At 32.2% G+C, this 16,912-nt stretch overlaps 1 protein-coding gene across 4 annotated transcripts in view; it reads left to right on the plus strand.

Annotated features, from left to right (window-relative positions):
- The window catches only part of LOC106874239 (uncharacterized), a 46,111-nt gene that overhangs the window by 6,604 nt on the left and 22,595 nt on the right, over positions 1–16,912 (plus strand). For 2 of the 4 annotated variants that reach the window (XR_016242236.1, XR_016242234.1), the window contains exon 2: positions 12,180–13,273. Coding sequence is in view for 2 of the 4 variants with exons in the window: in XM_052968155.2 (XP_052824115.2) it covers positions 12,180–13,163 (984 nt within the window). In the remaining 2 variants the exon portion in view is untranslated. Of the gene's footprint in view, positions 1–12,179; positions 16,200–16,912 lie in introns of those variants that run through there. The other 2 variants (XM_052968155.2, XM_089353764.1) reach the window with 1 other exon arrangement.

The raw sequence follows: 16,912 nt of genomic DNA on the forward strand, positions 1-16,912 counted from the left end.
CAACTCACTTATAAGTGTTATGTTTATACATAAATCCTAACTCCACCTACATAAACGCCATAGCGAGAAATATATACTCTGAAACGCTAAAGGACATTTTATGCGTGCATGTATGTTGAAGATAAATAAATTCGTGTTCTTTTAACCGCTATAAGAAATACACAGTTTCATAATTGCAGAAATAAATTTCATTAACAAGTCGAAAAACGAGAAGATAGAGAAAATAATTACTACATTATTTTATGTACATTTAGAATTGATAATACAATAGGAAAGTAAAGTCATTTTGTTGTAGAGAATTAAGACTTAAAATTCACACTAGCTAATCTTTCATACTGACAACTAGAGTTCACAGTGGAGGCGCAATGGCCCAGTGATTAGGGCAGCGGACTCGCGGTCATAGGATCGCGGTTTCAATTCCCAGACCAGGCGTTGTGAGTGTTTATTGAGCGAAAACACCTAAAGCTCCACGAGGCTCCGGCAGGGGATGGTGGCGAACCCTGCTGTACTCTTTCACCACAACTTTCTCTCACTCTTACTTCCTGTTTCTGTTGTGCCTGTAATTCAAAGGGCCAGGCTTGTCACTCTGTGTCACGCTGAATATCCCCGAGAACTACGTTAAGGGTACACGTGTCTGTGGAGTGCTCAGCCACTTGCACGTTAATTTCAAGAGCAGACTGTTCCGTTGATCGGATCAACTGGAACCCTCGACGTCGAAAGCTACGGAGTGTCAACAACTAGAGTCCATAACAATTCAAATAAGTGTTGGATTTTTATCATAGACATGGCATAAAAAATAGCCAATATCTCAAAGAGTGAGTGTCGTAGAATTTTAACCAATGAGATTACCAACAATTATGCTTGTTCGGGCAAACGACCATTACGTCATATTGCCACATTTTATGACTTGCTACAATATTTGTGGGCTTATGAGGAAAAAGTATAACATGCCTAGACAAAGGAAGTTTTACCTGCAGTTTTTACTGTAACTACTTTGACATTTTTATTGCGTTTGTCATCTTTTATCGTCTATCTTTTTACTTGTTTCTGTCATTAGACTGCGGCCATGACTTTCTAAAATGAAATTCCATTATGCAGCTGAGGAGTACATTTTCATTGTACTACATGAATAAATGGAGCTTGTACGAAACATACGTACTGCTATAACCTATTGAATTTTTGTTGCTTTTCTTCAAATTTTATTCACGAAATCTCTTGATTTTGTCTTTGGTTTTTACCCTACCAAATTCTGGTGCCTCAAACATTTTAAGTACCACATTTAATCTTTTGATTAAATATATATATATGTCTCCGTATTCTTTCTGTTGAAGAGCGTAGCTCGAAACGTCAAAGACTTTCCGTATTCCCGAGCGTCATACTAATATATACTTTTGTTATTTACACCACCTGTCCTCGTCTGTTGTTATTTTTTGTATATTCTCCCATATATATATATATATATATATATATATATATATATATATATATATATATATATATATATATATATATATATATATATATATATATATATATATATATATATATATATATATATATATATATATATATATATATATATATATATATATATATATATATATATATATATATATATATATATATATATATATATATATATATATATATATATAAATGGAGTAAAGCGCAGGTGTTATTCAAATTCTGAATAACACCTGCATTTAACTCCATTTATTTATTTAAATATATTATGCAAAATATTTCACATCAACCCGGAGTTCCTACCTTTACAAACAGGGTGTTACATCTTTTTACTTGTGTGATTTTTTTGCTGCCCTGGTAACTGTTTACCTATTTTTTCCGTGTTAATTGTAAACACGTGAAAAATACACATATCCATTTATATGGAAAAATCCATTTATATTTATTTACTTGTGGTAAAATTTGAAACCATTAGTATTATTATTCCTGGTAGTTGCGGTAAATAGATAGATAGATAGATAGATAGATAGATAGATAGATAGATAGATAGATAGATAGATGTACATATATATGTATATAAATATACATATATAGAAAGATAGATAGGTAGATAGATGTGTATATATATGTATATTTACATACATATATATGTACATCTATCTACCTATCTATGTCTCTATCTCTCTCTTTCTCTCTCTCTCTCTCTCTCTCTCTCTCTCTCTCTCTCTGTATATATGTAGATATAGATATATAGATAGATAGATAGATAGATATAGATATATATACACATAAATATATATATATATATATATATATATATATATATATATATATATATATATATATCTTCGTGAACTCACTTGACCCAAGAAGCGACCTGAACACCAGGACAGAAGCCGTGGGGAATTGACCACATTTTCGGAAATTTTAACATCAAAATTGGTAAACCTACCTGTCAAGCGAAGGAAGATAACTCGCCCGGCCATAATTTTTTAAGAGGAATATTTCTTAAACTATCACCGCCGTTGTGGTGTTTAAAAAAACATTCTTTGCAGAGAACGGTTAGGGTTTTGGAAAACTGAAGTGATGGTTAGTTCACGCTAGATATGAAACCAATGGTTTTTCTGAACTTCTACGTTACACATTTTTCTAAGCTATTGCTTTATACATACGAAAGATATGTATATATATATATATATATATATATATATATATATATATATATATATATATAGATATATACATATATATACAAACTTTAGAGGAATGACCACAAAGGTGGACTCTCAATATGCTAAAGATAGACGTCAAATTATCTTACCACGAAGACTGTGTTCTCAAGAAAAAATTTCAGCTAAACACCAGGATGTAAAAATGAGCAAAACAATGAAAATATACTAAATAAAAAACGATTACCTACGTACCAATGGTTTCGTTTGATAATATTTACGAATGTAAATATCTACAAGCTCATCAGCGTAGTCTGTCGCTTGAAAACACAATTTTCAGAACTAGACACAGAAGGCCCACCCGAAAGAGAGCATGTATATTTTTTTATTTTTAATCTTCGGATTTTTAAGATCTATCTTTAGCATATTGGGAGTCCACCGTGGTGGTCATTCCTCTAAATTTTATATGTAACATAATTTTTAATCCTCGGATTGTTTTAAATATACTAAGCCACTGGTTTTAATTGATTAACATCAATTTCTACCCTCATTATTTAATTTTAAATAACAATGTTCTCTAACCGGTAAATTAGCTGCAGAAATTTATTAACTGCTGAGTTATTTCCGGCCTCAGCGTGCCAAAATGAAGACATTTGAAAAATAACCCCACATATAATTTGCAGAACTTTATACATGCTTTCTTCCGGGTGAGCGTTCTGTGTCTAGTTCTGGAAATTGTGCTTTGTAAGCGGCAGACTACACTGATGAGTTTGTAGATATTTACATTCATAAATATTAACAAACGAAACCATTGGTACCTAGGTAATCGTTTTTTATTTCGTATATTTTCATTTGTTTTGCTCATTTTTATATTCTGGCGTTTTGCTGAAATATTTTCTTGAGAACACACTCTTCGTGGTAAGGCGATTTGAAGTCTATTTTTAGCATATTACGAGTCCACCCTGGTGGTCATTCCTCTAAATTTTGTATGTAGTACAAATTTTAATCTTCGGATTGTTTTAAATATGCTAAGCCACTTGTTTTAATTGATTAATATCAATTTCTACCCTCATTATTTAATTATACATATATATATATATATACGCACGCACACATGTGTATATATATGTGTGTATATATATATATATATATATATACACACACACATGTGTGCGTGCGTATATACATATGTAAGTTATATAAGTTATATATATATATATATATATATATATATATATATATATATATATATATATATGTATATATATATATATATATGTGTGTGTGTGTGTGTGTGTGTGTGTGTGTGTGTGTGTGTGTGTGTGTGTGTGTGTGTGTATGTGTGTAAGTATGCTTGTATGCATGATATATTTCGTATTATTCTATCAAGGGCTATTACTATAAGTAAAGCCACACACTCCAAGAGGATCCTAAAGTCAAACTACTTCAATAAATTCATACATGCACCGAATTCGAAGGAATGAACGTAGGAGAAACGCTTTAGAAAATAGGTTTAGTTGTATATCATTAATAATTTAATGGTCAGCATGTATAATATGCTCTCATTCATCAGTACGAGCATAATCAGGAATTATAAATATAAATATCTATACATACCGTGTGAACAACAACAGATCCAGCAGAACATATACAAATGAAAGGGGTTTCTCTTTCTTGTTCATCGCGGCGGCATTTGTATATCGAAATAATTCAGCACTGAATATAGTCCGTTTTAAATTTTAAATAAGATATAGGGATAAAAATCTATATAAGTTGTTATCAAGTCAACACGTGAAAAACCAATTAAGGAAAAAAATTAATACAAAGTATGAGTGTGCGGAGAATAAACTGTCGAATCAATTACACAAAAATGAAAATGACACTGACATCTCATTTTAACAGATATGTTTAACAAAATTACATAAAATATCTTGAAATATTAAAGGGTAAATTCAATTAATAAAATCGCCATTGGCTTCAATCACGGCCCCCAAACGACTTCGGAATCTCTTACTGGACGGTCTCCTTGTTAAACCTGATAAATGCTGCAGTAATCCTTGCCTTCAGTTCATCTTTGGTGTTACAAAGAGCTTTGTTGGCCTCTCGTTCCACTGCGCCTCACACATAATAATCAAAGGGGTTGCAGTCTGGGAAGTTGAGTGACGAGATGTTAAGAGTGATGTGATGGCATAAATTGTTTGACAGCCGTGACTGGGATTTCCTGCTTCGGTGGCATGGTGCGGAGTGCTGTTGCTAGACATAGGGTCTTCCAGCAGCCATCCTTGTGACCCAGGGCAGCACTACCTCTTCCAGGCACTTGATGTAGTCCTCTTTGTTGAGTCTGAAGCTGAGTGGAAAGATGAATGGAGGCATAACGTCGCCTGGGTTTTTGATTTTATCACTCACGCTACATGTTAGATTTACACCCAAACACGCTGAAATCTTCTTAGTGGAGCTTCCGGTGTGAATGCCAAGAAGTACAGCATGTCGTTTCTGGCAGAGTGAACATGTCATGGTGTTGTTTCCCTCACACATGGGCCAACTGATCCTATCATACTGTGTAGTCGACAAAATCAAAAACAAACAAAATGCGCATGCTCGAAATTAAAAATGTAAAATAGTAATAATTTACCCATCGCACCCTGTATATATATATATATTATATTGTTTATATATAGGTATATGTACATACATATACACACATAGATAAATGCATACATGCATACATATATACATTCATGCATTCACACATATATACACACATATATAATCAGCCGGCTAAGTGCAGCCTCCCTTATTTTTTAATCATTGTGTTTCTATATCAGTGACGGTGGATTTTGTCTAAGTACGCAGCTGCCAATGGGCCTCTCAAGGAGGCTGAAATGCACACCTAACAATACCACCACCGCTGCTAGGCGATTTTCATCTATTGCTAGCATAATGTTGTCTTTTTTATCACTGAGTATATATAAAAACTAAAATCTCAGGTCGAAAACCGCAATTAAGTTGGTTTTCCGTGTTATATCTGCATTAAGTAAGATACACAGATTGCTATTTTCAACTAATACTTTTAAAATTGTACCACATCTTTTACATGTGACGAATGTGTGTGTGTGTGTGTGTGTGTGTGATTGTGTTTGAGCTTCAGACTGTATGTTTGGATGTGCATATATACATGTGTGCTGTGTGTTTGTCTACTCATTTCTTCCCTCTCGAGTCGATACCATCCTTTGAGATCATATATTTGCTGTGTGTGTTCTCAGAAACATTTCTATCCACCATTCTATCAAATCCATCTATCAAACCTAATGAATGAGAAAAGCTTGTTTTGTAATGTTTGCAGTCGTGTATGCTTGTCAACAGCAGGACTCATTAGCCACCAACAGAGCCGCAAATGCAAAATATAAGTTAGTCTTAGAGCGTACAATATTCCTAAATGTCAGCAATGATCATTCTCGGTCACAAATGGATGGCCATCATATATATATATATGTATATGTAAAATTATGTGACACTTATTCGGTAGTCATGATAAAACTCCGAGTTTCGGATGCCGAGGTGGAACCCACGCCGCCATCTCTTCATTTATCCTGCCATTGAAAATTCCTGTGAAAAATGACCGTTAAACAAAGGGAAATTACTGTGTGGTTGACCGTTATTAAGACAAAAGAGCTATGGACCGCTAAGTAAGGGGAGGGAGTAAAGGTAAGGGAATAGAAAAGTCTATAGTGCTCGCCTAAGCGCACCAATCCTTACATTCGCCTATATGTAAATACTCAACTACGCTCGCTTGAAACACACACATTCTCACCCACATACTCGCCAAAAACTATATATATATATATATATATATATATATATATATATATATATATATATATATATATATATATACACATATACATATACATATATATATACCCGCATACACACCCACACACACACGCGCTCAACACCCTCGCACCCATACACACGCACGCAAAAAACTCACAGGGCTAAAAGCATATTACAGAAGAAAATGTGAAAAAGCTATAGGGTTGAAGCGCGTCTATATGCGCATATTTTCGCATGCACGCACATACATCTATATACGCACGTACCCGCACACCCGCACACATTCGCAAGTGCGCACACAAGGTTCCATGTACGTGTCTATAGACGCACAGGAAAAAAGCGGGGTGGAGGAGAGAATACAAAAAAAATATATGTGGAAAATATACAAACATTATCTCTATAAATATATAAAAAATATATTAAAAGAAACATATAAGAAAACTAAGTAAATAGTATAGAGAGATAAAAAGCTTATACATAGACACAATATAGAAAGCAAGTCGTATCAGTAAACTCAGGGGAACCAAAAACGTAGCAAATATTTAGCCACGTGAACATGATCCGAAAAGTTCAGTTCTTGAATTTAGACATGTGGCGGGGGTCTAAGCTGCCTTTCCAGATGAGCCATCTTTCCATATCACATAGACCACACCTTCTGCTGCCGCTTGTGTAAGGTTTACAATTGGCTAAGATCTTCCAATGGATGTTGTAACTGACACCTTTATCTTTTAAGGACCATATATGACTGGATAATTTTGTCGTTTTCCTTTTTGTCCCAGTGTCTGAAGCTCAAGGTGTGATTATTGAACCTGGCCTTGAAATTACCCTGCGTAAGGCCCACGTATTTTTTCGTCGAAACTTTGTCCTTAGTAGGTATAGTCCACGGTAGCCTCATAAATGATGGTTTCGGACATGCAAGCTCCATTTAGCGGGCACAAATTTTTATCTCTTTCTTTCTTTTGTTGTCCTTTCTATCAATAAGTTCCCTCCCGTACACTGCTTTTTTCCGTAAGGGCTAATACAGCTTATTTTGGAGAATCGCCAGAAATCGGTTGAGGGCTCTGCGCTTTAACCTTATAGCTTTATCACACTTTCTTCTGTAATTTGCTTTTAGCCCTGTGAAAGAGATATCGATATTATGTAAATGGAGGAATTTATCTGTAAAAATATGTGACACTTATTTGGTAGCCATGATAAAACTCCGAGTTTCGGATGCCGGGGTGGGAACCCACGCCGCCATCTCATCAGTTATGCGGCCATTGAAAATTCCTGTGAAAAATGACCGTTAAACAAAGGGAAATTACTGTGTGGTTGACCGTTATTAAGACAAAAGAGGTATGGACCGCTAAGTAAGGGGGGAAAGTAAAGGTAAGGGAGTAGAAAACTCTATAGTGTTCGCGCACCAATCCATACATTCGCCTATATATATATATACTTAACCTCGCGCGCAGGTTGAGTAAAAAAATATTATAATAATCCCTTTCGCTATGCAAATAAAAAATAACATAGTGAAAACAATTTTTAGTTTAATTAACAAGCATTTTACAAAAGGAAAAACAAATATTGGGAGATAATCAATAACAAAACAATAAGAATACGATATAGTCTAACACATAACCTAGCTACCATCATCTCCTAAATTAACAACAGAAAACTGAACACCTTCTATCTAAGTAGAAAAAATAACAGAAGTAATACTAACGTAAATAATAATAATAATAATAATAATAATAATAATAATAATAATAATAATAATAATAATAATAATAACTGTTAACACCAATAACATAAACCCTACACAGCCACACAGAGCATGTGATTGTAGAATAAGTAGTAATTGTGTATTTACTAATAACTGCATTAGAAAGGAGGTAGTATATCAATGTTTAGTATGTACACAATATGACTGCAAGGTATATGTGGGTGCGACAAAGAACAATATGAAACAGAGACTTAATTATCACACTATACATTTAGAAACAGAAATAGAAGAAATTCTACAGGGTTAAGTAGCTACAAATGAGAACTTAAGGATGGGGGAATTAACTATAAATTAAATTGAAAAATATTAACATCAGCACCTGCATATAATACTAAAAATAGTAAATGTTTGTTATGTATTACTCTCTTTTACTATTTTACTTGTTTCAGTCATTTTACTGCGACCTTGCTGGAGCTCCGCCTTTAGTCGAACAAATCGACCCAAGGACTTATTCTTTGTAAGCCTAGTACTTATTCTATCGGTCTCTTTTGCCGAACCGCTAAGTTACGGGGACGTAAACACACTAGCATCGTTTGTCAAGCGATGTTAGAGGGACAAACACAGAGGCACAAACGCATACACACACACACACACACACACACACACGCATACACACACGCATACACACACGCACGCACATATATATATATATATATATATATATATATATATATATATATATATATATATATATATATATATATATATATACATATACATATATACTATTTCTTTACTACCCACAAGGGGCTACACACAGAGGGGACAAACAAGGACAGACAAACGGATTAAGTCGATTACATCGACCCCAGTGCGTAACTGGTACTTATTTAATCGACCCCGAAAGGATGAAAGACAAAGACAACCTCGGCGTAATTTGAACTCAGAACGTAGCGGCAGACGAAATACCGCTAAGGATATTTCGCCCGGCGTGCTAACGTTTCGTCATATATACGACGGGCTTCTTTCAGTTTCCGTCTACCAAATCCACTCGCAAGGCTTTGGTCCGAGGCTATAGTAGGAGACACTTACCCAAGGTGCCAAGCAAGGGGACGGAACCAGGAACCATGTGGCTGGTAAGCAAGCCACTTACCACAACGAAATTTTCTTTATAACTGGGACTAAAAATCCGATTATTAACAGTTTTAAAGAACGCAACTTCTGTCTTCATAAAATTCGACATACCTTTTCCAAATTCCACTAGAACCTAGTATTAAAACACCCCTACTAACATAATAATAATAAGTATTATTATTATTATTCGAGTTATTATTATTACTATACTGTATATTATTATATAATCTGTGATAATTATGCAGATAGGCGCGGGAGTGGCTGTGTGGTAAGTAGCTTGCCTACCAACCACATGGTTCTGGGTTCAGTCCCACTGCGTGACACCTTGGGCAAGTGTCTTCTACTATAGCCTCGGGCCGACCAAAGCCTTGTGAGTGAATTTGGTAGACGGAAACTGAAAGAAGCCAGTCGTATATATGTATATATATATATATATATATATATATATATATATATATATATATATATATATATATATATATATAAATGTGTGTATATGTTTCTGTGTCTGTGTGTGTCCCCCCAACATCGCTTGACAACCGATGCTGGTGTGTTTACGTCCCGTAACTTAGCGGTTCGGCAAAAGAGACCGATAGAATAAGTACTAGGCTTCCAAAGAATAAGTCCTGGGGTCCATTTGCTCGACTGAAGGCGGTGCTCCAGCATGGCCACAGTCAAATGACTGAAACAAGTAAAAGAGTAAAGAGTATATATATATATATATATATATACAAAAGAATGTATATATTAAGTTAGCTATGATTATATACATGTATGTATCTGTGAGTATATATTACTATTGTTGCTACTTTTGTATTTATATATGTGGATATATGTGTGTATATATATATACGGTTATATATATATGCATGTGTGTGTGTATGTATTGTATGTGTATGTGTATGTATATGGATACAGTCATTCATGTGCAACCCATTACAAAACCAATAAATTGATTGATTGATTGATTAATTAATTAATTAATTAATTAATTAACTGACTGATTGATAAGTTGATTGAATAATGGACCTAATTTTTTTAGAATATTCTTTTCATAATTACAGACCTCAATTTACCAGAGTTGCCTCCTTTCTTTCTATTTATAACTAAAAACCCACCACTACTATCATACCTCTCAAATATAACATTAAGAGTAATTAACTAATTAAATAGACTGAAATACTTTAAAGGACTGAATGACTAATGGTTTTATTAATTGACTTAACGCTATTACATGGAGTCTTGCATTTGAGACATTTTGTCAGATAAAAATAGATTTTAAACATAATTTTAGCGATATTATTTGTTTTGATAAATTTCCCCTTCCTCTGTTTATACTTTATCTAATGAGAATAATATTATACACCTCATAACAATAATAATTGATTCCTCTCTATGCATATACATAGACTATACAGATCAATATATATATATTTATATATATATATATATATATATATATATATATATATATATATATATATATATGTGTGTGTGTGTGTGTGTGTGTGTGTGTGTGTGTGTGTGTGTGTGTGTGTGTGTGTGTGTGTGTGTGTGTGTGTGTGTTTATGTATATTTGTGTATATGTATGTATATGCAAAAGTGTGTATATATGTATGTATTTATATTTATAACTTAACCTTATGAACTTTCTAAACTCTCTGACGAAGCCCAGAGACACACCCAAGTATCTTAATCTTATCTACAAAATACTTCAGTTCACTGAAGGGATGGAAGGAGAGTGGGGGTACTATGGCCCTTGGCTGAAACAGCTGTAAGAGACAATCCTACTTTCTATGCTCAACGTTATATATTTTAATAATTACGGGTATTTTTATATATTATATATGCAAAGCATGATATGTTATACATGTATGTATATTGTTATATTGTAATAAGTGTTTTTTAAAAAATAAATAAATAGACATTATATAATGTCTAAAAGTTGATGGGAAGGCGCAGGAGTGGCTGTGTGGTAAGTAGCTTGTTTACCAACCACATGGTTCCGGGTTCAGTCCCACTGTGTGGCATCTTGAGCAAGTGACTTCTACTATAGCCTCAGGCCGACCAAAGCCTTGTGAGTGGATTTGGTAGACGGAAACTGAAAGAAGCCAGTCGTATCTATGTATATATGTATATATATGTGTGTGTGTCTGTGTTTGTCCCCCCAACATCGCTTGACAACCGATGCTGGTGTGTTTACGTCACCGTAACTTAGCGGTTCGGCAAAGGAGAACGATATAATAAGTACTAGACTTACAAAGAATAAGTCCTGGGGTCAATATGTTCGACTAAAGGTGGTGCTCCAGCATGGCCGCAGTCAAATGACTCAAACAAGTAAAAGAGTAATACCACCTCTTGATCCCCTCCATTTTCTTATTGCTTATATACATATAATATATATATATATATATATATATATATATATATATATATATATATATATATATATATATATATATATATATATATATATATATATATATACATATATATATATATAAAGGTTATCTCTACAAGTCATTAATATATTTATATATACGGAAGTATTTATTAGGACTTTGGGTATATATTTAGTACAACGCTGATTAAAACACTTTCGCCGTTTAGACTACCTGATGTCATCCACAGTTTTGATGTAATCCCCCTGCTTTGTAAATGAGTAAAAATTATGAAATTTTAAACTTCTGTAACTTTTTAAAGATAATTTTCTGGAATAAAAGAATTATGCTCTGAGATTCAGCGTGAAAAATTACATTAATACATCAAATGTGAATTTTTTTACATAATTCTAAAATTTAAAAAAATTAAACCAAACAGAAAAGGTCCAATTAATCAATTAATTTAATATCAAATTTTATTATTTTCTATTTCAGATGTTAAGGTTCCTTGAAAAGAAACGTGCATTGATAGGCTTTTCCCTAATCGTCTTGTTGGTGTTGCTACGTTTGAAAGCAGACTCACACTCAAAAAAGTACCAAATAAACAGAAAGAAAAGCCTAGTTAATAAGTCAGAAAAAAACAAGTTTTTATTAGTCCTTGCCACCACGTGGAACTTATCACCAGAAAAACTTGCAATTTATGAAAATACAGCCCAAATATGGAGGAGTTGGCCATTATTATTGCAACCTGTATTATATAGATCAGCAGTACCCAAGGATAATGTAAATAGAAGCCAGCTGGATATGTATTTAAAAAATAATTGGAAGATAAAGAACGTTCCAAAAGTAGCCTGCGGTCAAATACCAGTTTTAAAATCGATGATTCTTGAAGTTCGTGCCTCTTTTACTGATCCCGACTTTTATGGCTATGCAAATGCTGACATTCTTTTCGATCAGAGTCTTATCAGTACGCTAAAAACTATTAAGGAAAAGATACCACAAAATAAACCTATATTAATAGTTGGTCAGAGGATAAACGTTAATTTTACAAATCATACATACGTTGTGAATTCTCATAATATTCGTAAGATAGCTAAAAGCGGAGATTTAATGACAGGCATAGCAGTGGATTACTTTATTACAAATCGACACTTTCCTTGGAATCAAATCTTTGATTTCGTTGTTGGACGTAGTAAATATGATAATTGGTTGATCTCTTTTGCAAATTCTCAAAATATGATAGTTATTGATGCTACAAAAACTCTAACTGCTGTTCATCAAACAACAACGGACGGTAATAATGCAGGATGGAAGCATCCTAATAAATACTGTAATGTTCATATCATCCAAGCTAATTCCCCAAAATTCAAAATGACTTGGGGTTCTACAGTTTGTGCCCCTTATTATACTAAAAGCAATCGAACAACAAATGAGATAGATATTCTATACAGAAAGACCTCTCGATCATGCAGACCTTAAATATATTAGTGCACCAGAATATTAATCATTGTATTTTGAAATATTCTTCCCAAAACAAAAGATATAGATATTTATTTAAAATTGGATTCGTAAATATCAGTTTTATTAAGGTATGTGTATATACGTGTATGTCTGTTTGTGTGTGCGTATTGTAATAAAGATAAAAAGAAAGGATAATCTGGATAATGCTACACATACACTACAATAATCTCATCGGTGAGATATCACTTAATCTAAAGAACTTCTTATAGAGTATTATCTGAGTTATGAAAACGAGTTACTGTATAATGTTACATGATCTCGCAAGTTATTATACAGGGTTGGCCAAAAGTCACCTGACAGTAAATCAAAACCAATTCAATCCAAGATTTCTTTATGTTTACCAACTGAATGAATTTAATAAAAGCGTCTAAATATGAAACATCATGCAAATAGTTCAAACTGAAGTCCTGCCTTAGCGATACATTTTTCCATTTGAATTAATACAGAATTACAGATAGTATTTATGGAATTTTGATTTACTATCGGGAGACTTTGGCCAACCATGTATACCAAACTATTCATTCGTTTTATCTTAATCACCGTTATTACTCCGATAAACATACCAATTACTCCTTGAATACTCTTTGATTTGCAGACTACGGGATGTCAAAGAAATATCTTATCAACTTGACCATTACCACTGGTAATTTTCCGTTTACACTCCCGAGCCAAAGCATATAGCGTGCTTCACTTTTGATTTGCCTTCATCAATTCTTTTGCTACCTTTATGTTTTATTATATATATATATATATATATATATATATATATATATATATATATATATATATATATATATATATATATATATATAACAGTCAAATTAGCTAGTTAGAAAATCTATCTGCGCGATGAAAGCAGTAAGTATACTGAGAACTAATGTTTGTCGCCAAATTCAACACGGCTGTTCCGTAGGAACCGATGTCATGACCATTTTAACACCAAGAAGACGCCTCCTGCAGTTGGTTATTGGAAGCAATATGCACCCAATATATGTAGCAGGCAGGGGAAACTACCAGACCGTACGGTATCGAACTCTTTGGTTATTATCCGCTCAGTTGACGAAAATGAATAGTACTTGTACTTCAAAGGACAGACCTTGTCACATTCTGTGTCACGCGGAATCTCCATGGAAACTATATTAAGGGTACATATGTCTGCTGAGTGCTTAGCCATTTACACATTAATTTCAACTGGAACCCACATCCTCGTAACCACCGGGAGTGCCAGTATACGTACATATACACGCACATACACTCACACACAAACACGCACACGCACACACACTCTCACACAAACTCACACATACACACGCATATGTATGTGTATATATATATATATATATATATATATATAATAATATTATTAGGGACAAAATCCAAAATTACAGGTAAAAAACTCAATTAAAATCAATTTATAAAAAATTAAATTGAGCCTTATAGATAAAGTATATATAAAATATATATAGTTTTAGGGAAAATAACCAATTTTCAAGAACTCATCGATGAAAATCCACTATCACATATAGAAAAATTAATAATTAAAAGCACAATAAATGAGTATAATATAAAGTAAAGTAAATATCATAAGATAAATATAATAAAAAGATTACACGTGTTTCATAACCAATTTTCAAATAGAAAAGAAATTTAAATCGATTAAAATCAATTGAAATTATCTAAAATAAGTTCTATTCAAAAATATAGCTACTCGTCAGATCGTAAGTAGAACAATAATTAGATATATATCTCAACCAACAATAAGTACCAAATGAATTAATATTATATACTTATTATATAAAGATAGAAAAATTATTTAAAAAATATCATAATATCAAAATAATAACCATTCAATAATCATCCCTTCATCCATAATAATAACATGTATATTATATACAAAAAACATCTTACCTAAATTATCATTGTTTTAAATTATCATTGTTTTAAATACAAGTTGAACGAAGTTTAAGTTTAAAATAATAATGAAGATAAAATTAGTACATATTTAACCGGTGTAATAGTTAAAGCTATACTATTTAAAGCTAAAGACGTTTATTTAATTATGATTAAAGATCAATTGAATAATAGAAAAATACAAGATTATTTATTTCTACAAACGTAATAATAAAAAATATGAATGAAAAAATTATGAATGGAAAAAATTATGAATGAAAAAATTAGGAAAGAAAAAATTATTAAGAATAAAAGGTTAAACTTTATATATATATACAAAGTTTTGATTTAAAAAAAACTTTAACGATATTATAAACTATAAAGATTAATAATTAATCAAATAATATTAATCAAAAATAATCGAAAATATATCAACACTATTCCAATCGAAGTTCTAATATTATGTTGAAATGAAACTATAACTCCTAAATAATATAGTGTTAAATAAGTTATCTATTAAAATAATCTATAAAGAACCAAATGAATAGTATAAAAACAAGAATACATATTATTTTCAAATAGTAGAAAATCTTTAGCAAAGTGAAAACAGTACTTATCCAAATTTTTCCGTAATTCAAACTCTATATATATATATAGCAGAAATACCCTGCGTTGCTTGGGTTAAAGACAATAATGAAATTTAAAAGAACCGTCACGATTACGCAGGTCTCAACTGCTAGTAGCTGAGGTACCGACTTTCTACATTAATAAATTTCCAACCTATGCCACCATGAAACAGACATTAAGTGAAATGTTAAAAGAAAGTGAAATTTATGAAGTTACTTCTGTCAGTAAATTATGTATGAAATTACTTTCATCAGTAATTGTGAACTTCTTTCTGTCAGTAATTTGTCGTTGTTTGTAAAAAGCAATTGAAACCGTACAGTGAAAACAATAGCGATTGAACTTAAAGTGAAAACAACAGAGAGAGAGTGAGAAATAGAGAGAGGTGGAGAGAGAGAGCTAGCTTTCAAAGATGTGAATCTAATATAAAAAGCAACATTTTATATTTTTAATAAAAGAAAAATCAAATGAAGAGCCTAACATGTGTCTGATGTCAAATTATTCGCGCATCACAAGTATGGAAGCAATCGGTGAAGCCGTTTTCACGTGAAAAGCGAATACACACACATCTCTATTTTATACATTAGATATATATATATATATATATATATATATATATATATATATATATATATATATATATATATATATATATATATATATATATATATTGTATGAAGTAGTTTTATTTTGAATCCCTCAACACCTGTAGCGTTACTTATAATAATAGCCCTTGACATAATAATGTATTTTCTATATAAGGAAAAATAATATAAATAATTCGTTCCAGCACAAGATCTCAGATCAGGTCACTTTCTATGCAAGTACATCTCCGAAAAATAATATATTTTGTATTAATTTTTCCTTTAATTAGTTTTGCACGATTAGGAGTAGATAGACAGCCGACAGCTGATGAAGGGATGCTTCTTGTGTTACTTGTCCTGTTTTCCATTTGTTTCTCTCGTTGTTTGCGTTTTGAAATCATTTGTCTTCATATGGAAGCAATCGGTGAAGCCGTTTTCGCGTGAAAAGCGAATACACACACATCTCTATTTTATATATTAGATATATATATATATATATATATATATATATATATATATATATATATATATATATATATACATATGCATATGTATATATATGCATATGTATATGTGTGTGTTGGTGTGTGCGTGTGTGTGTGTGTGCAT

This window comes from Octopus bimaculoides, chromosome 1 (genome assembly GCF_046866305.1).
Source record: "Octopus bimaculoides isolate indiv1 chromosome 1, ASM4686630v1, whole genome shotgun sequence".
Lineage (NCBI taxonomy): Eukaryota > Metazoa > Mollusca > Cephalopoda > Octopoda > Octopodidae > Octopus > Octopus bimaculoides.